General features: G+C 39.5%; 1 protein-coding gene across 2 annotated transcripts in view; it reads left to right on the top strand.

The window, feature by feature from the left end:
• The window catches only part of SLCO5A1 (solute carrier organic anion transporter family member 5A1), a 132,281-nt gene that overhangs the window by 103,304 nt on the left and 7,164 nt on the right, over window positions 1-21,813 (top strand). For both annotated transcript variants that reach the window (XM_032421962.1, XM_032421961.1), the window contains 3 exons: window positions 2,461-2,659; window positions 18,847-19,006; window positions 21,066-21,307. In XM_032421962.1, the coding sequence (XP_032277853.1) occupies window positions 2,461-2,659; window positions 18,847-19,006; window positions 21,066-21,307 (601 nt within the window). The remainder of the gene's footprint in view (window positions 1-2,460; window positions 2,660-18,846; window positions 19,007-21,065; window positions 21,308-21,813) is intronic.

Here is a 21,813-nt window from a genome sequence, read left to right as displayed (position 1 = left end):
CAGAGATCTGTTTCCCTTAGACTCTTCTTTGTGTGCACTACTGGGCTGGTCACTTCTCTGAGCTGTCAATTTCCTCATCTGTAAAGAGGCCATTACTGATTTTATAAAATCAGGACTCTGGTGAGGATTACAAAATGAACACTGGTTGCCAGGCAAAGCTCAGATTTTAGATTAATCTAATCCTCTGCTCCTTTACGTGGGTTGCTGAACACGCTGGAGCAAACCATTCAACCGTGAGCACTGGTGCAGCTGCAGACTTCTGAAATCTAATATCATCTGGACCCACTGGACTCTCCATTTGCAAAGCCTATTACATATTCTCATTTAGCACTCACTTTGCTTTCCTACAATGATTATTCTAACCCTTGGCTATATTTAAAGTTCTCCATATCCCTTTCCTCTAAGAGTTAGTTTTGTTTTCAGTTATACAGAAAAAAAACAAAACAAAACAAAACAGAAAACCACCCAGAAATAAAAACCAAAGCTATATAAAAAAAGAATCTATAGCATGTTATCAATTCTTAAAGTAAAAAGCATGGAAAAAAGACTAGAGTGAAATATGCCAGAATGTAAGCAGTGGATTTTTGTTCCTTCATACTTCTCTGTGCTTTTCCAGTGTTCTGTTGCAACATGTATTACATGATGTTTGCAAAATGATGGAAAAATAATGAAACAGAAAAGCTACAATTTGAAGAGCTACCACCCACCTGTTGATTTATCCCCCATCCTATTCTCCCCTATCCTGTTCCCACCCTGAATGAAGGGGTCTCTCTCTCTTTCCCCATCCAGTGCTAATCTGATTATCTGTGCTATTAATTCCATATTCTCTTGACTTCTCAAGGATCTTGCATTGGCATTATTAGATAACCTTTCCCTCCACATTCAACCTCCCATTCCTTTTTAGCCTTTTTGTCTGTATATAAATATGCATAGTCCTCTCCTGTCTTAGCAAACGAACACCCCAAGCTCCAACTCTACCTTGACTCCACTCTTACCCTAGACCCTGTTTTTCCTTTTATATCTTAAATTCTAGAAAGAATCTGAATTCTAATTTCTAAATCCTCATCTCAACCCACTGCAGTCTGGCTTCTTCCCTCACAACATCCTTAACATTGCTCTTGCCAAGATCTCTAGTGACATAGTTGTCTCATTTCAGTCTTAACCTTATTTTTCTCTTCATACTTTGTTCAGTACAAATACTGCTACTTCTGTGAAGTCCTCCTTGATTTCTCCCAGGGAAGGCTCAGATGCTTTTGCTTTTTCCCCTGTATTCTCCTTGTCTTTTGTATAATTGTTTTATTGTACTCTGATTTGTGTATTTCTATTTTAGATTATAAGGTTCTTGGGGCAGGCAATACAACTGTTTTTTAGTTTTTTTTTTTTAAAGGCTGTGAAATATAATGCACACAGAAATACATTAATTAAAATTTAGAGCTAATGAATAATCATAAAGTGAACACTTGTGTAACTATTACGTAGGTCATGGCATGGAGTATTTTCAGTAGTCCAGGAGCCCCACCTATTCCCCTACTATCTTGCGTTTATGACACTTAAATCCTGGGTTTCCTTCATAGTTGCACTGCCTGGATATGCATTCCTAAGCAAATCGTTTAGTTTTAACTGCACTTGAACTTTTTACAAATGCCATCATGTCATGTGTTCTGTTCTGTTTTGCTTCTCTCGTTGAATATTGTATTTGTATGATCCATCCTCATGGTTGTGTGTTACTATATTCCTTCATATTTCTTGCTGTATAGTGACATTTTGTTACATGAACTTACAACATGCAATGCATCCAGTAATGGATATTCGGTTTATTTCCAGTTTTTGGCTATTATGATGCTTCAAATGTCTTGTACACTTCTTTTAGTCCCCGTGTGCTTGAGTTTCTTCAGGGTGTAGATCCAGGAATAAAATTACCTGTTACAGGATGCGTATATCTTCAACATCTACAGGATGCATATGATGGCAAACTGTTTCTCAAAGTAGGTTTCACAATTTACATCCCACCAGCCGTGTAGAGTGCCCATGGCTCTCTATCTTTGCCAACATGTGGTAGTATCGGACTTCTAAATTTTTATCAACACAAATGGTGTAGAGTAGTATTTTACTATGGTTTTAATCTGTATTTCCCTCTTAGCAATGAGGGTGAACACCTTCATGTGTTTATTGGCCAGCTGGATTTCCTCTTTAGTGAGGGGCCCATTCAAGTTTTGTTCACTTTTTTAGTGGGTTGCTTGTCTTTATTTTATTGCTTTGTAAAAGTCATTTTACATTTTGGATATGAGTCCTTTGAAAAGAAATTATACTATAAAATCATACACATTGAAGATTTATTGATTACAGTATTTTTTATTTTTTTACTTTAATACTAATAAGTAAGTAGAAACAGAATAATTAGAAAACAAATTATAGTATATGTAACTTCACTTAATCCTGTCCTTCCCTTCTTCTCTCTAGGTGTTATTATTGTCCCCAGTGCTGGTGTTGGTATTGTCCTGGGAGGCTACATTATAAAGAAATTGAAACTTGGTGCAAGAGAATCTGCCAAACTAGCCATGATCTGCAGTGGTGTGTCTTTACTGTGTTTTTCAACCCTATTTATTGTTGGATGTGAAAGTATTAACCTAGGAGGCATAAACATCCCTTATACAACAGGGTAAGTATCTCGAAAGAGCCATTTCATGTTATTCTAATCATGAATGAAGTGCAAAGCCCTATAGTGTTGGTACCCTAGGGTCGAACTAGTGTTCCCCCAACCAGGGAGGTCTCCCGTGCACGTTTCATCTCCCCAAGCTGAAGCACGCATGCACGGAGGGCAGGGACGATGGTCTCTCCTTTGTCAATGTTCCTTTCAAGCCTCACAGAGTGTTTCCCATAGTATTTTGGTTACAGCAGATGAGGAAATGCTTGTTGGGTTAATGAAAATTGTTCTTTATTTCTTTTCTTTTTTTAATATTTTATTTATTTATTTGACAGAGAGAGACACAGCGAGAGAGGGAACACAAGCAGGGGGAGTGGGAGAGGGAGAAGCAGGCCTCCCGCGGAGCAGGGAGCCAGACGTGGGGCTCGATCCCAGGACGCTGGGATCATGACCCCAGCTGATGGCAGACGCCTAACGACTGAGCCACCCAGGCGCCCCAAAATTGTTCTTTTTTTAATACATTTTGAATAGACAATACATCCACATAGTTTAAAAACATAAAATTCAATGAAAACACAATGTACACTGAAAAGTCTTGCTCTTACCCAAGTCCTCCGCCTCATTTCTCCAATCAAAGACGAACCAGGTAACCACTTGGATTCATTTCTTGTGCATTCTGCCAATGCTTCTTTCTATAAGAAACTATGCGTATGAAGGGGGGGAAATCGGAGGGGGAGACGAACCATGAGAGACGATGGACTCTGAAAAACAAACTGAGGGTTCTAGAGGGGAGGGGGGTGGGAGGATGGGTTAGCCTGGTGATGGGTATTAAAGAGGGCACGTTCTGCATGGAGCACTGGGTGTTATATGCAAACAATGAATCATGGAACACTACATCAAAAACTAATGATGTAATGTATGGGGATTAACATAACAATAAAAAAATTAAAAAAAAAGAAACTATGAGTATGTATTTAAAATCTTCCCTGTTTTATATCCAAAAGATAGCATTCATACGTACTTTTCCCACCTTAAAAAAATGTAACGATATAGCTTGGAGATCTTTCTGTGCCAATAATAATAATAATACAAAGCATAGCTAACCCTTATATTGACACTCTTCTAATGCTTTACATATATTAACTCATTAATCCTCATGACAACCCTATCAGGTAGGTTCTATTATTATCTTGATTTTACAGATGGCAAAACTGAGGTACAGAACACATACTGGTGGTATGCTGATGATATGTAACACATGGCTAAGAAAAAATTTCCCATCTGTAGCATTTGCCAATTTCGGAGGTGTAAATATCCCCACCATGGCTGATTTCAAGCTAACAAGAAGATACTGAACACCAAGCTGGGAGGAGATGCCCAGTCACGTACCATTATATAATATTTCTCTCATACAGATATTTAGACCTAAATAGCCTAGTTAAGACATAGATAACAGTATAGTAAAATAACTAGGAGGTGATGAATTGAGTATTTATTATATTTGAAATAGTTATTTAATTATAAGTTTATATAATTTAATTTTTAATAATTGCTGTGCTAAACAAACTGTTGACAAAATCCTTGAAAATTGAGGATTTTGTGACCCAGGGTGACTATGCTGCATGTTACATAGAACTTAATCCAGACTTGACCCCAAACAATTCAGAGTCCATGCTTTTAAGCATGCCTTAAAAAAAAAAAAAAAGTTTATTTATTTATTTGAGAGAGAGAGAGAGCATGAGAGGGGGTCTGGTTGGGTCAGAGAGAGAAGCAGACTCCCTGATGAGCAGGGAACCTGATTCGGGACTTAATCCTGGAACTCCGGGGTCAGGACCTGAATCGAAGGCAGTCGTTCAACCAACTGAGCCACCCAGGTGCCCTAAGCACTCCTTTTAAAAAAATTTTTTTTATTTTATTTGAATTCAATTAATTAACATATAGTGTAATATTAGTTTCAGAGGTAGAGTTCAGTGATTCATCAGTTGCATATAACACCCAGTGCTCATTACATTACATGCCCTTTTTAATGCCCATCACCCACCTATCCCTTCCCCCGCCTCCCTCCCCTCTAGCAACCCTGTTTGTTTCCTATGATTAAGAGTCTGTCATGGTTTGTCTCCCTCTCTGATTTCGTCCTGTTTTATTTTTCCCTCCCTTCCCCTATGATCCTCTGTTTTGTTTCTTAAATTCCACATATGAGAGAAATCATATGGTATTTGTCTTTCTCTGATTGACTTATTTTGCTTAGTGTAATACCCTCTGGCTCCATTCATGTCGTTGCAAATGGTAAGATTTCATTTTTTTGATGGCTGAGTAATATTCCATTGTGTGTATATATATATATATATATATATATATGTATATATATATACCACATCTTCTTTATCCATTCATCTGTTGATGGACATCTGGGCTCTTTCCATAGTTTGGCTATTGTGGACATTGCTTTAAACACTCCTTTTAACTGCCTGTAACATTCCATTTAATTCTATTTGTAAGTTAACCAGTCCCCATTTGAAAGGCAGTTTCCCATCTTTAGTCGTTAAAAATCATGCTGCAATAAATAACTTCATGCATATGTCACTTCTCCTGTGTGCCATGTATTTGTAGGATAAATTCCCAGAAATGAGATTGCAATGAATATTGCCAAATTTACTCCCCAGGTGTTGTATTAGTTTGCCCCTTCACCAGCAGTGGATCTGAGGATCGATTTCCTACATGCTTTCTAAAAGAAGGTGGAAAATTCTTCTTGGAGTGTTAAGAAAACCATAACTTTTATACATTTGGGTTTGTTAGGATCTGCTCATTGGACAGAACTCCAGTGCCTAGATTTTGGTGTTTGCTGTCAACAAGCACAGTTTCCTTTTGATTTTTAGTGGAGTTTTATCTTATAAAATGTTCCACTTGAAATTTGAAAAAGAAAAGCTTTAATTTCACTTAGCCAACCTAGAACATCAGGAAAAAAAAAAAAGAGGAACTGCCAATCAGAGCTTATGTAGATGATAGAATATGGTCACTTGTCTCAAGAATCTTTTTTTCATCAGTAGATGTGTGTCTGGGTGATGCATGTACTGATACATAGCTTCTTTTAGTGGCTATTAGAATGGCATAGGAAATAATGTGTTTAAAAATTTAAGGGCAGTATAGACTAGGAGCCCAGATTCCTGAGTTAAATCTGATTTTGCATCTTCACTCTGCTTGGCCACTTGCTTAACTGTAAGCCTCAGTATCCTCATCTGTAAAATAGGGTGATGATAATAGTGTCTTAGTCCCCCTTCGGGCTACTGAAATAGAATAGTGTAGACTGGGTGGCTTAGAAACAACAGAAGTTTATTACTCACAGTTCTGCAGTTGAGGATCAAGGTACCTGCAGATTTGGTGTCTTGTGAGGCTCCACTTTCTGGTTCATAAGTGGCCGTCTTTTTCCCTGTGTCCTCACGTGGTGGCAGGGGTGAGGCATCTCTCTAGAGTCCCTCTTATAAGGGCACCGATCCCATTCATGAGGGCTCCACCCTCATGACCTAATCACTTCCCAAAGGCCCAGCCTCCAAATACCATCACACTGGGGGTTCGTTTTCAACCTATGGATGTTGCAGGGACCCAAATATTTAGTCTATAGCAATAAGAATCACTTGAGAAGCTACAGGCAAGGATAGTATGAGTAACGTGTAAAGCTCTCAGCTCGATGCCTGGCCAACAGTAAGTGCTCACTGAAAGTTAGCTCTGTTATCAGTCATCACTAATAAATTAAGAATAATTTCCACTTCTATTGAATTATTTTTATTACAGTTGGAAAACAAGTAGAATTAAGAAGTTAGAAGCAAAAAACCAACAGTTTCCTGACCAATCCTGCTTCCTAGGGCAATAATTTTATATTCTTCTTAGCTGTCTCTTCTGGTATTCACCTCTATATTTTTAAGACATAATGTATAAATTAACCAAACTGGGACATTATTTATGACTTCCTATCTTAGTAAATGAGGAGTGCAGCTTTCCTTTCATATATTGTGGTCAAATCCTTCTTTGATATTTCTCGTGTTTGATTATGACAGTGTTATTAACTGCTGAGACACAAGTAGTGTGTCATGAGGAGATTTCCTCTTTTGTACAGCATTGATTTTCCTGGAATTTGTCTTATTTTCATTATCTTTGTTTTCTCTGAATGTGTGTCTGGCTTCCCATACTCTCTGAGGGCTCAAAAGATCTCACTGTGATTTTTCACCTGTCTGATGAACTCATGATTCCACTTTCCAGCCCTTGGAGTCTTCTAAATCAGAGCCCTGGTGCCCGTGCTCTAATCTGGACACAGTGCTCTCTGGTCCTGCTGCCCAGCTGTCACCTTTGTTCTCTGGGCTCCGTGGATGCCTCTTTTTTGGCTCCTCCCTCATTTTGTGAGAGAACATCCTCCAGTAGCTAGAAGAAGGCTAGACAGGCTGTCACTTCTTTGTTTTTGAAGATTTTTCATGAAATAGCTTTAAAAAACTATCATATTTGACTGTCAACTTGGCTGGGTAAAGAATTTTAGATTGGATGAATCATTTTCACTCAGAATTTTGAAGTTATTACTCCATTATCATCTGATTTTTCATGCTGTTTGTGGGAAGTCTGGCCTTTCTTTTTGCCAGTCTTTCATGTCTGCCCTATTTTTCCTTTCTAGGAGCTTCCAATTTATGCCTGGTATTCCTGAATTTCACCATGATATACTTTGGAATTTTTTCCCCCCCTCTCCTGAGCACTTAGCTTTATTGTCTGGAAACTGTGTCCTTCAGTTCCATTTTTTTTTAAATTTAAGTTTTGTTATTTTTTTTCTCACTGCTTTTTCTCTTCTCTCTCCTTCATTGGTCCTCTACTTATTCTTTATCATCTATTTTATCTCATTTTTTGTCCTACTTTTTGGAAAGGTTTCTTCAGCTTTATTTTTTCAGTCTTCTGCTGAATCTTTATTTTGGATATTGTATTTTTAATTTCCACATTTTGTTGTTGTCGATTTTTGATGGTTTCTTGCTTCTAGTCCTCTTGCTTCATGGGTGGAATATCTTCAGTTACTTCTCCAACATGATTGAGAGTTTCTTTTCCTTCCCGAATTGTCTATGTCCTCTGAATACCTGCTGTCTATTTATTTTGCTGTCTCAATTATGTTGGAAATTTCCATTACATTTTGGTGATCCTTAGCTTTCTCTTAGTGTTGAAGAACACGAATTTAAGAAGCTGAGTAGGTGCTCTGTGTCTGATGGCAGAGCTTGTCATTTGGTGGATCTCCCTGTCGGGTAACGGGAGGGCTGGAACTGGCATTTTCATTGGGGTGCTAGGTGTCAGAACCCGAGGTCTTACCTCTGGGGTGCTTTGGCTCCTCAGGAGCAGGATTCTCCTGTCTCTTGGCTGTGGCTGTATTGGGGTGGGTTCAGGGTTGTTAGCCTACCTGCTGTCATTCTAGAGCTGGGAGTGTGGGCTGGTGATGGGAAAGGGCCTGGGTCCTTCTGTTCATTCTGTAGAGTTTTACCTAATTCCCCTGCCACCATTCTAGCATCTCACCAAAGGGCTCCTTTATGTGTGATGCTCTTAAGTCCAGAGCCTTTGGTTCATTTTCTCCAGAAAATAAAGAGGTGGAGGAAAGAGTAGTCATCCATTATCTAGGGTGGGGATGGGCATCTGCTTAAAACTGTATCATATTTGGACCACCCTATTTCTTGTGTTGTCTGTCCCTGAGTTCAAACGGCCTGTTCTTTCCCTGACTACTGGCCTTTCCCATGCTCATGTATATTTTTTAAGTTTTCAACATCTACTTTGTTTTATTGAGTTCTTCTTTTTCCATAATCTTGCTTCAGTTGGACTAGTGGCTCTCTAGGCATAATTTATATCCTGGAACTTCCTTTCATAGATCTCAATTATATCCACTAATTTTTGTTTGTTTATTTATTTGTTAACTCCTTGTTTTGCTAGAGAAAAATACCCAAATACCGTCAGAGGAAAGAGTACTTGGGAGTAAAATTTTCTGAGCCTGTCAGTGTATTAGTGTCTTTATTCTTCTCTCACTTAAAGGATAGTTTGAGTGAGCATAGAATTATAGGTTAAAAATTACCTTTCTGAGAACTTTGAAGCCATATCTAATGTTGCTGATAAGAAATTTAACTCCCGTCCTAGCTCTCATTTGTCTGTGGCCAACTTTATTTGGAAGTTTTTAGGAAATATTTTATTCAAGGTGCTCTGAGATTTCATAAGGAATGCTTTCCCCTCTGATTTTGTCTTAGCTGGGCCCTTCCAGTGTCACTTTCTCAGAGAGGTTGCCCCTCCCTGCCCAACTGAAGGGAGCCCACTCTCCCCTCATTCTTTTTTTTAAAGATTTTATTTATTTATTTTTGCGAGGGAGAGAGGGAGGGAGGGAGAGGGAGGGAGGGAGAGAGAGGGAGCACGAGTGAGGGGGAGGGGCAGAGGGAGAAGCAGGCTCCTTGCTGAACAGGGAGCCCGATGCGGGACTCAATCCCAGGACCCTGGGATCGTGACCTGAGCCGAAGGCAGACGCTTAACCGACTGAGCCACCCAGGTGCCCTCTCCCCTCATTCTTTATCTCATCACTCCTCCTTAGTCTCCTCATAGCACTTACCATTAGTTGAAATTACCTCATTTATTTATTTCCACTGCTCATGCCTCCTGTTTCTAAAATATGAGCTCCTCAAGAACAATTACTATAGCGGTCTCCATAATAGTTGCATCCCCATCATCTGAAGCAATTCAGGACGTTTGTTGTATGAAGGAAGGAATGGATGAATGAATGTCTTGGCCCAGGGCTTTGTTCATTCATTATGTTAGGCACCCTCTGATCCATCTTAATATAACATGTCTATCTTCTTGATCCCAGAGAAGTTTTCTTCTGCTATAGCTTTACTCACTCTCTCCGTTTTCCATGCGCTCCTCAGGACTCCTGCTAATCCGATGTTGGAACTTACAGACTGGTTGCCTGTATGTGTAGTTTGTTCTCTCATATTTCCGATGTCCTTTGCTATGAGAGATTCCTCCATACTTTGTTTTCCATTCTTTATGTAAAATTTTTTTTATTTCAAGAATAACTTTTTTCTTTGTTGTATTCTGAGTATTCCCTTTTCATAACATTCTGATGTCTTTTTAAGGAGTAATATCTTCTCAGATCTGTGTATATAATTAGATTTTTTTTCTTTACCTTGTTTTTATGCCTCACATTTTGCCATTTGATGTTAAGGGTCAGTTTTTCTGTTTGTTTATTCTGGGCTTTACAGGTTGACAAGACTCAGTCTAGCACCTTTCAGGTTATGTGCCCCACCCTCACCCCCATACAAAAATGAGGGAGTTTTATTCTCATTTGTCAACATCTAGAGTAGAAGCTTGCTATTTTAATTTCTTCCAATCTCTTTAGAGAAGAGCTTTCCAGAGAATGTCTGGGCTCTGATGTGGGGGTGGAGGTGAGTGCATATGAGAAAGGAAGGGCCCACCGATACAATTTTCTCTCCCTCAAACCTCAGCTTGATCCTCACCTTTGGCTTCTGCCACATCTGATGACTTTAAGCTCAGAACCTTGTGGAGCCTTGTGGAGGGTGCATGGGGCAGGTTGGCTCTTCTCCAAGGTGGGATCTGCTCATCACATAAACTTATGCCTATCCACTTGCTATTTTCATGAAGTTTGGTGTCACTCTTTCCATTCCTCTTTGCTAGCTTTATTCCTTTTAATCTTACTTGCTTTAATTTTAAGTGCATACTCAGCAGGGAGGGAAGGCAGACTCATTGTCTTACCTGCTTTTAAACTGCAAGTCCCCTCAAGACTTTAAAGCCCTTGCTTAGCACCATATCTGTCTTGCCAATCCTGAATCAACTGATTCTGGACTCTCCAGCATTATGGGCAAAAATTATATAATTGTGCTGATTGGCTCCATTACAAATTTATGAGTTCCAATCTTAGCAGGCCCTCATCTTTGCTGAGCAATCCATTTCTTGGCCCTACTCAGCTTCCTTTCCTATGCCCCATGATGGTTGCATTTTTAAAAATTCTTTTCTTCAAGTATTTTATCTTAGTCTTGTTTTTCTTGTTGGGCATCCCAGATTCTGTGTTAGTGAGAAAACAGAGGTCCCAAGAAAGAACTTCTTGACCTCCTCTCCCCTCTCCCCCCAAACTCCTTTGTCAAAGATGGTTTTATTTTCAAAGAAAAGTACCAGAGCCATCAATTTTTTAGCTGTGTGACCTTGCAAGAAAATCGCTGAATATTGGTGAGTATTGGTTTCCTCATTGTTAAATTGGTGATAATGCCAGTCACACCTGGTTACAAGCATAATTAAAGTAAAACACATGTAGTTGAAAAATTAAAATGCTGCAGAAGGGTAAAAAATGAGAAGTCAGTGTCTCTTTCCTCCATCCTCAACCTCCAGTTTGAAGCATTCTAACATTTTAAATAAATGTTTGTAGTTTTGATTTTGAGGATTGTATTAGGGAAGTTCTCTGATATTTCCTAGCACAGAGTCCAGCACGTAGTACGTGCAGAAAAAGTTAGCTTCTTGTCTCTTCTCCCTTCTCTTCTAGATCATACAAAGCTTTTCTTCTTTAAACTCCCTTTTCTTCTTTAAAAGATGAATGAATGTCTGACATCTACCTCTGTACAGGGATGTTATTCATAGTTTGTTTGTTTGATGTTATTCATCTAGTGATGCTGAACTTGTAAGAACTTGGTGAAAATAAATGTCTTACTTATCTAAATCCATGATTTATGGTATACTTCTTCTCATTTAACTGTATTCAATAAAGAAAAACTTGATTAGGTGTGCTTTAGGCTGCTTCAAGGATCCATTCATTCCAGTATTTGCAACCTGACTTCATCAGGGTTTATAAATTAGCAAAATAAAAAAACCCAGTTTCCTTGGAGAATTCCTCTAGCTTCCAAAATACTTCTAGGAAGATAGTATACTAATATTAGATAGTATACTAAAATTGAATTCGTATAAACACTTTTGGGTGGTGTAGATGCACAGGCTTGGCACTTTTAGAGTAGCGGTTCTATTTGTGTGAAGAATAAGGGGACCCTTTCTCCAAGCAAGGTGTGGGCTACATTTCAGCCTCTCCTTGCTCTTTTGGCTGGGTGCTCTTGTGCACTGTTCAACCTGCTCATCAGTATGAGTTGGCCTGTTAAGGAAGAACTGTTTTCGTTCTGTATGATTTTGAGGCTTGCATATGGGATTTTTTTTTTCTTCTTTAAAGCCAATAAAGAGAGAGATAAAGGGAGTGGCAGTGAAGAAGGGAGTCTTTGTGAGGCATCTGTTTGGCTCAGGTATGGTAGTGGGCACTTGTTTATGTATATCTTTTATATATAATGCTTACAACATTACTGTGTGTATTATTACCCACATGTTTTAATTAAAGAAACTGGGCTTAGAGATGAAGTGATTGGCCCAACGTCATCAGTTAATAAGGAGTAGAACCGAAGGAAACCCAGATTATCTATTTCAGAGTTTATGTTCTTCCTGAAAACAAAACTCAGGTGCCGTTTTACATTATGTATTTCATATAGACACAGCCCTAAGTCACACACCACCTCCTGACCAAGAGAGCCACAGAGACTGCCTCTGTTTCTGCCAGTGGTGCCCATTTCCTCATATTTGGTGCAGCTGAGTTAACAGGCATAGTGCTGTGTTCTGAACACCCACTGCTTTTGCCCAGTGGCTCTCAGGTCACCCTGGATTTTCACCAAGGCCTTGCCGCGTGCTAGCTGTGTGAGTATGGGCACATTCATTAACCTTTTTGTGCTTGGTTTCCACATCTTTAAGGTGAAGATACCGATAGATACTATCTTGTTGAACTGCTGTGAGAATCGAACAAAGTACTCAGCACATTCCTTACCCGCTGTGCCTCTATTCCCTCATCATTAAGATGGGTTAGTAACAGTACCAATCTCTCAGAAATATAGAAAGGATAAAATAGGATAAAACCCATACATAATAAGCAATTGATAAATAACTATTTAAAATGGTATTTTTTTTCTCAATTGAAATAAGAGAAAGAAACTCAGAAATATTAAATAACTTGCTGAGTCACACAGTCAGAAAATGGTAGAACTAGAATTTGAACCCAGGTTTCTCTGATTCTGAATGCAATGTTTTTCATTTTTAAAATATTCTGAAAGAAGAAAAAAAAAACACAAAGAAGCAAGCACAGTAAATAAGTCATCTCCATTTATTAAAGCTTGTCTGAGAAGCTCCAGGTTCACCAGCACGGTGAATCTTCATGACGATCCATCATTGAATTAGTATCAAGTGCTCAAGAGGCACCCGAATACCTGATATGGGATGGGATTGAGATGTTTTAGAAAGATGAACTTCTCCTGTTGAGCTAAAATGGAGTCAGTCTTTTTGCAGAATGAACCTGACATGTTGTTAGTCGTTCCCCTAGCAAATTCAGATCTTACAGCCAAGATGTGGAAACAACCTATGCATCCATCGACAGATGAATGGATAAAGAGAATGTAGTGTATACATACAATGGAATACGATTCAGCCTTAAAAAAGAAAGAAATTTTGCAATATGGGTTGAATGGATGAGCCCTGAGGACATCATGCTAGGTGAAATAAGCCAGTTACAGAATGACAGATACAGAATAATTCATTTATATGAGGTATCTAAAATAGTTAAGGTGGAATGGTGGCTTGAGGAAGTGGGAAATGGGGAGTTACTAATCAATGGTCATCAAGTTTCAGTCAACCAAGATGAATAAGCTCTAGGGATCTGCTGTATACCACTGTATTGTACACTTAAAATTTGGTAAGAGGGTAGATCTCATGTTAAGTGTTCTAACCACAATACAATAAAATTGAAAAAAATTCAGATTTGAGAATTTGATGATTTTTCATAATGAAAGATCCTAGGCACTCTGGTTAGTATCCTGGCTCATTCCCAACTCAAGTAATTATATTCCCAGCACCCACTATTACCCTGCAGCTTTTTGTTTGTTTGTTTGTTTTGTTTTGTATTTTCTCTCTCTCTCTCTTTTTTTTTTTTAAAGAAGGGGAGGGGAGCTTGAAGGGCAGAGGGAGAGAGAGAATCTCAAGCAGGCTCCACACCCAGCACAGAGTCTGATGTGGGGCTCAATCTCACAACCCTTAGATCATGGCCTGAGCCAAATCAAGAGTCGGACGCTTAACCAACTGAGCCCCCCAGGCGCCCCTCCCTGCAGTTGTAATTAGGAAGTGTGTTTTGCTTCCCCTGTGTGTCTGTATTTCACACAGGCATGTCAGAACCATCTCATAGCTGTAAGAGTCAGGATTTACTGGGAACACTGTGGCTTAAATAAGATTTTATATAAACACATTGCATAATGTGAGTTCTTTGCCCTTTACCTTTTTACCTTTTCTTCAAGTAATTTTTAAAAATGGGGTTAAGTCTGATGTCCATGTACAGAATTGTTCAATGGTACTGAGTCTTGATTAATCATTTAATAATGCTAGCTTTATTATCTTTCATTTATCAAGTGTCATCTCTTTGAACTTAAAACTAAGATCTATTATATCATCTTCTGGTTGAAATTACTTCTGACTTGAATTACTGGGCCAGAACTTTTCCAGGGATGATTTCTTGAGCTGTGAAGTGACGAGGAAGCATTTTCTCAGTTTTCTGTGTTTGGCAGGGACTGTTGGATGGAGTGATCCACCAATTTCAACCAAGTCCACAATCTCAGAGATTGGGATTTTTCCCTGAAGTTACTTGTCTCAATGTGGTTTTATTGACCCGAAGTGCTAACACTACAGAAATTGAATATAGCCTGTTAATTCAGACCTTTGCTACAACTTTCCCAAAATGCACTTCATCCTCTTTGTCAACACTCCTGCTCCGGCCACATGGTGTATTTAGATATACTCTACTACCAGCTCTCCTGGTACCTAGCATTTCTGGCCACATCATTTCTAAATTCTTTAATGAAACCATTCATCTCTTCTTCTGTGTCTCACAGACAGCTTAACCTACAGAAGTTTTCTGCCATTGTTTAAAGCTTTTGGTTCCATTCAGGATCTTTTATTTATTATAGACATTACTAATTTTAAAAGAAATTCCTAAAAAGTAGAGGACAAACAGTTTATAAGAGATGTTAGGTATGTGTGTCTCTGGATTATCCTAGCTACTTTTATTAATAGGCTTACAGTTCATTTCTAGATATATGTATATGATTCAATCTATTTTTGGCTCTTACTAGCTTTGTGAACTTTGACAGTATCTATCCTCTCCAATATTCAATTTTCTCATCTAAAAGATGAAAGCACAGTCATAATAATTTTAATTCTCATGAGGAATAAATGAGGTAATTTATATAGAGATCTCAGTGCACAATTCCTGGAGTAAAAATAGGGCTCCGTAAATGTTAGTTTTAAATGATAACAATGATTATGATGATAATAATAATAATTATAAACCTGAAATTGAACAACTATATATAGCCAGGGAAGCATTTTAATATGAAGCCAAGAATTTAAGTGGAATCAAAAAGAAACATTCTAATTGAAGTCTTCTTGAAGGTTGAGATAAATTGATAGCGATTAAGATATTATGAGAAAGATATCAATTTTTTCTAGTTGATTAGTATATTTTGCTAAAAAGGTATTTGCTACATGAATCATGTTCTTTTAATCCATGTGACTTGAGCATAAGATGCATGGATACCCACTTGTCATGTTTCTTAATAGGGAGACACTTAAGGGGAGGCAGAAAGATGGTTAGGGGGCTCCTCTTTGATTTACAGTGACCTTTAGAAGTATGTCAGATGGGGACGTCCAAGTATTCTTTAGGTCTTTGAGTGGCGTGATTTGACATACTTTGTGTGCGTGTGTGTGTGTGTGTGCACGCGCGCACACACGTGCCCATGCACACGTGCACAAGACAGAGTGAGACAGAGGCAGAGACAGAGAGACAGACAGAGAGAGACATTTGAGAGCAATTGTGTCCTGAGACATTTGAGAGCAACTGTGTCCTTACCCAGCTGTCATGGCCCCATGGTGGACATTATAACTTATGTTAAACTATGGTCTGTTTGATTATTATATATTACTTTAAGTAAACGTTGATCCTTAAGCAATTAATTTAATAAAGATTGGGTGGCAAGCTTGCTCCTTTTCCCTTTTTTGTTCATTTGGTCTCCCTGTGGCTGGTTTTCTTGAAGCCTCAATGATTGCAGGAATGATTGCGGGGCATGTCATCACATCTCTCATAGTTTCTTTTTCTTTAAAACCAGCAAGTGGTTCTAGATCATCTCAGAGACCGCTCCCATCTTTCTAGTTCTGTAATTCTGCAATTCTTGCGGTAATATCTCAAGTGTGACTCTCAGGCTTGCAACTCGTACCCTGCAGTTGTTTGTCCGTCCACTTGTTAGTGAGGCCTTTTTCTTTTCTTTCTTTTTTTAAGATTCTATTTGTTTGTCAGAGAGAGAGAGAGAGAAGGCACACAAGCAAGGGGAGTGGCAGGCAGAGGGAGAAGCAGGCTCCCCACTGAGCAGGGAGCCCGACGCGGGGCTCGTTCCCGGGACCCTGGGATCAGATCTGAGCCGAAGGCAGACGCTTAACCCACTGAGCCACCCAGGTGTCCCAGTGAGGCCTTTTTCTTCACTTGGAAATTAACACTTCCCTTGCCTCTGAGCTAACAGGAGCCTCTAACTTATAAAGCTAACTTGTCCGAAATGCTTTAGTTTATTGGAAGCGTGATGCACAGCCCCTTTGCACAGTGTAAGTGTGGTGCCTCACAGCCCTTTGCATTTGTACTCCCGTGGTGGGTTCCCTTCAGGCTAATGAGTGGTTGCTTGGTGTTATTCAGGTTTAAACACTTATACCCTTATTATAGCCCAGCCTGTTTTCTGAAAAGTGAATGATAGTCAAACAAGACATAATTATTCTTTAAAATTTATTTCTTTTTTAAAATCAGCACAGTGTAAAGCCTTAACCATGTTGGGGTCTTTCCTTTTTTGTGCCACTCTGGCCTTTTCCCCTAATGACTTTCTCGTGAATGCCCACTTCTTTTCACTGCTATTTATATTTGTTGACTGTTTTGATTTTCTTAGAGCTTTATTGTATCATATCTTTGTTTCAGACGTCATGTTCTCATGAGAAAAGCAAACATACCCAACGGTGACCTGGGACTGTGCCTCTGTTTCTGGAACTCAGGAAAGCTTTTGCTTCCTGTCATCAGTGGGTTTTGAGCATCTGTTTATATTCTCCTAGATTCCTTTCTCTTGAGTAGACAGACCCATAAAAGAGAGGTGTTTGGAAGCTTGAGGTGGTCATAAATGAATATGAATCATGCTCTGAATAAGAAATTCTTTGTAACTTCTTAATAGCAATAGTAAGAACTATATTGTATGGATTTGGAGCCTGTCATTTTTAGTGACTAAACATGCAGACATATAAACCCCTTTTATTTGGTCATGGCTTGCAATGTAGCTCTTGAAGAACTAGTGAAGAGAACAGTAATGGATATGGATACAGAACACTTTTCATCTGGTACCAAAACAGTGCTAATTAGCATTATACTGAATCATTTGGCCTCTCTGGACCTCCATTTCATCATTTGTGGAATGAAGTAGTAGGTCTAGAGTAGGCTTTCTCACCCTCACCCTCAAGACCACTAAGACTTGGGCAATGAGAGTCGTGCGGGGTTCGTGTGGGGGTTTAGATTGTGCATGGGGGCACAAATGTAGTCATCAGGGTTGTTGTGCGTGGGGTTGGTGTGGGGGTTGTTCTGTGTATTGGAGGATGTCTACAAGCATCCCTGGCCCCTAGCCACTAGATCAGTAGCACTCCCTTAGTTGTGACAACCAAAAATGTTCCCTAGGGAACAAAATTGCCCCTGTGGAGAATTACTGGTCTAGAATCACATTTTTTAAAAGAAATCAACAAAACGATATGAATCTAAGAGTTTGTGGGCATAATTATCAAAGTCTTATGACAAAATTTCTTCTGTAGAGTGACATAAGTGAAGAACAAAGTTTATTTCACTTTTACCTCTTTAGAAGCCTTCCTTGATAAGGTTTAAATACAGCTATAAATTTGCTCCTTTTGTTAAAATTTGAGGACTCAGTTATCAAAGTGTGAAAGAGGACACAGGAGAGAGATCTTTGAGTGAAAAATGCTTTATGTGTATAGATTAACACATTAAGAGTAGGGATGGGCTGTGCTATTGGAGGGGTAGTTACTCAACCTAACCATTAAAGATAAGTTCTGGCATATAGCAGACATTCCAGAATATTGTCAAATGGATGGATCATGAATAGATGGATAGATGAATGATGGATCTATTACTAACTCATGTGACTTTGGGAACAGTATTTCATCAGTGACAAAAATGGTGGTCATGGAAGCCAAGGAAAGAGGTCACTACAGAGCCCTTTTCATTCTTCCATGGCTTCCATGGGTCCCTCCTGGGTCCCTGCCTGCCTCTGTTCTTCCACAGCATTTCCTTCTACTCCCCCCCTTTTATATTTGTTGCCTGAATTGATTGTATTAGAGCTTTTTATATTGTATCATTTCTTTAAATCAGACATCATGATCTTACAAGAAAACAAAACCCACCACGTTGACTGTGAAGCCACATCTGGGCATTCTGAAGGAAGGACTGAATCGTTCCTCTCTGGTTGTTTGAATCAAACTAGTGATATGATTCCTGATCTTCTTTGAAAATCACTTCTGACTCCGTTTCTAGAGTCCCATATCTTTCTTTGATAATTTATTCCAGAACAATTAAAGTTTTTGGTCAGAGGAACCTGTGTCAACAACTGTGATGGATGGATTTTGTTTGTGCCCTCCTAATGGTGTTATTGATCTGGCACAGAAAAGTAGTTCCTCTCTTTTATAGTTAAAGAAATCGAGGCCTGGATTTGTTAAGACAGAGAGCTTAATGTCTATAATAAGTGAGTAGTTATACGGTGGTTAGAACTGCTGAGCCCAGATTTGTAGCACCAAGATGGAAGGTAGATTTAAGGCATGATAGATAATTTCATATGGAAGTCTTGAATTTATAGTACCGGAAGATTGAAACATGTTTTTTTATGCTTTGTTTAAAAGTCATGAAAATTATCCAAGGTGGTTACTTTACAGTACCATAGCTTTGATTTAATGGGACTAGCTTCTCTAAACTGGACAAATTACTTTACATCGAGAACTTTCTTTAGAGTTTTATTTTAGTAAATGTTACTCATGACCTGCTTTTTTCTCTCTAGACCTTCTCTTACCATGCCCCACAGGAACCTGACAGGAAGCTGCAATGTTAACTGTGGTTGTAAAATACATGAGTATGAGCCAGTCTGTGGATCAGATGGAATTACATACTTTAACCCTTGTCTGGCTGGCTGTGTTAACAGTGGTAATCTTAGCACTGGGGTGAGTACATTTCACAAGTTCTGGTACTGTTGTTGATCCAACATCCTGTGACAAGGACGTGTTAGGATTCATATGCTAACATGTGGCTTCAGTCCCTCTTTTCAAGAAACTTCAAATAACCTACAAAATATGTCCTGACAAAGAGCCAGAGGAAAGAGAATTATGCAATGCTATCATTTTTTTCCCCCAGGGACGATTGCAGAATGTGGGTGCAGTGACTTAGTTCCACATCAGCCCTCTCCCACTTTACATTCTGTGCCAACTCAGTGAAACGTGATAGGGTTGAGGGCTAGGCCTCCCATTTCTTGCTCTGCCAGGGCCCTTGCGATGCATTTGAAGGTCAAGATGACCACATTTTGGTGCCGATAGAAGAGAATAGGAGAGCACCTTCCCTGATCAGAGTCTGTGAAGATGGGCAATGGCCATTTTTCATAGACTATCAGTTCAAGCTCACCCTTTCCTTCCTTCCCTCCTTCCTTTCTTCCCTTCTTCCTTCCTCCCTCCCTCCCTCCCTCCCTCCCTCTCCCTCTCTCTGTCTTTCTTTCTTTCTATCTTTCAACTTTCAGAGTAAAGATATTTCTGTCAGTTCAAGAATAGGCTATTTTGAGAATTCCCTTCCCTGTGAATTATAAATAGGCTGTAATACTGTGGGAGGTTTTCATATTCTACTCAGTTCTTTACTGAGCCTGGTCTCATTCTTTGCATAAGAACAGATTGTAGGAGGCTGCTTTAATTAAAAAGGTTAAGGTGCATTGGCTTGTACTGTGTAGGTGTTAAGGGATTAGACCGTTGACTGTATGTTTTGAGATTGTCATTTGATTTCTGAGTTTTAAGCTATACTGATAAATTGAGAAATCCTGTTGCTGGCTACCCATTATATAATTGGGGTCACCACCCACACCAGTGTGTGACCAAGTTGGAAGAGACAACAAGATCTGTTCTTAGTGGCTAAGTCCTTCCCCGGGAGTGACCAACCAAGTCCTCTAATGCACAGCCCTCATTCCTAAAAAGAGGCCAGCAGTCCCTGGAGGGCAGAAGGCCAAATGGCACCCCATCCTCATATTTGTTGCTACTGCTTCTCTAAGTGTCTGAGAGCTCACAATGACAGTGAGTTCAGCTGATGTCTGTTCAGTAAAAACAACATAACAGGCAGAAAGATTAATTGGTTGCTTTTATTTGAAATACCTTTTTAGTTCCTTGAATTAGCTTTTTTCAAATGAAACAGCCAATGATATGTTCACTGGTCCTGGCCCTGGAGTTGTCATGGCTGCATCATGAATTCTCTGCATTTATTTAACAAATATTTACTTTAGGTCCTACACTGCATCCAGGCAGGCTGATGCTAGGTGCTCTGGTAGGCACAAATAAACAGAAAGCTTAGTTCCTGTTTTTGAGGGGCTTCTCTAATCAGAGAGCCCAAGAATTATAACAGCATATAGTTGTGACCAAAATGAGCATATGGAATGTGAACGCTCTAGAACAGTGTTGAAAGCTCCTTATAAAAGTTTAGGTTTAAACGATTTGGCTAAGCAGACACTGTTGGATGCACACTTTGGATCCTTACTGTTAGCAATGAGGCTGTATTTTCAGTTAAATATTATGTATATTTTTAAAAATTTAAATTAAATTAGCCAACACATAGTACATCATTAGTTTCCGATGTAGAGTTCAGTGATTCATCAGTTGCGTATAACACCCAGGGCTCATCACATCACGTGCCCTCCTTAATGCCCATCACCCAGTTACCCCATCCACCCACCCACCACCCCTCCAGCAACCCTCAGTTTGTTTCCTAGACTTAAGAGTCTCTCATGGTTTGTTTCCCTCTCTGATTTCTTCCCATTAAGCTTTCCCTCCCTTCCCCTATAATCCTCTGTTTTGTTTCTCATATTCCACATGTGAGTGAAGCCATATGATAATTGGCTTTCTCTGATTGACTTATTTCGCTCAGCAAAATATTATGCATATTTAAATACTAGAGCTATTTTAGGGCTTTTAACTTTGCCTTAATTTTCCTATGCTTTAGCTTGGCTCACAACCGATCTTTGTTATCCCTTAGATAAGGAACTACACAGAATGCACGTGTGTCCAAAGCCGGCAAGTGATCACTCCACCTACCGTCGGACAGCGCAGTCAGCTCCGTGTGGTTATTGTCAAAACCTATCTCAACGAAAACGGCTATGCTGTGTCCGGGAAGTGCAAACGGGCCTGCAATACCCTTATCCCATTCTTAATTTTTCTCTTCATTGTCACCTTCATCACAGCATGTGCCCAACCATCAGCCATCATAGTAACACTCAGGTGAGAACCGAACTCAACTTCCGGGTGCATTATACACTCAGAATTGCCAGAGTACACATTCCAAGCTGGGACTGATGTGGTAACGTGGAGGGGAAAGCAAAGTCAGACGGTGCGGGGAAGCGCTCAGACATTTGCTTGTTGAATTTAAGAGAATGTTTTCCCATGTCAGGAAGAGAAAGGAAGGTTGCAACGTTTCATACCCCAGAACTTCCTTTATTCAGATGGATTCTAGTCCTGTAGTTTAGTGAAACTTCTTTTGGGTGCCTTTGCTTTCTGAAGTCTGGGCTCTACAAGGTTCCAGATCAGGAGCTGAAAGCTGTCACCGTGTTAGCTACAAGGCGCCTGACTCCAGGTGGGGCAGGAAGTCATTTGGTGAAGTGGCTAAGTCTCAAGTATAGCAAAGACTGTCATCTCCCACCTTGTAGGTAGTTAGTACCTCCAGGATCAGCGATGGTTCCTGCTGGGCCTGCAGTTCAAAATGCGGATTTCATGAATGTTACTATCAT

This window comes from Phoca vitulina, unplaced genomic scaffold (assembly GCF_004348235.1).
Source record: "Phoca vitulina isolate PV1807 unplaced genomic scaffold, GSC_HSeal_1.0 scaffold25, whole genome shotgun sequence".
Lineage (NCBI taxonomy): Eukaryota > Metazoa > Chordata > Mammalia > Carnivora > Phocidae > Phoca > Phoca vitulina.
Note: the sequence above shows the minus strand (reverse complement) of the source record. Positions and strands in the feature narration are given on the sequence as shown.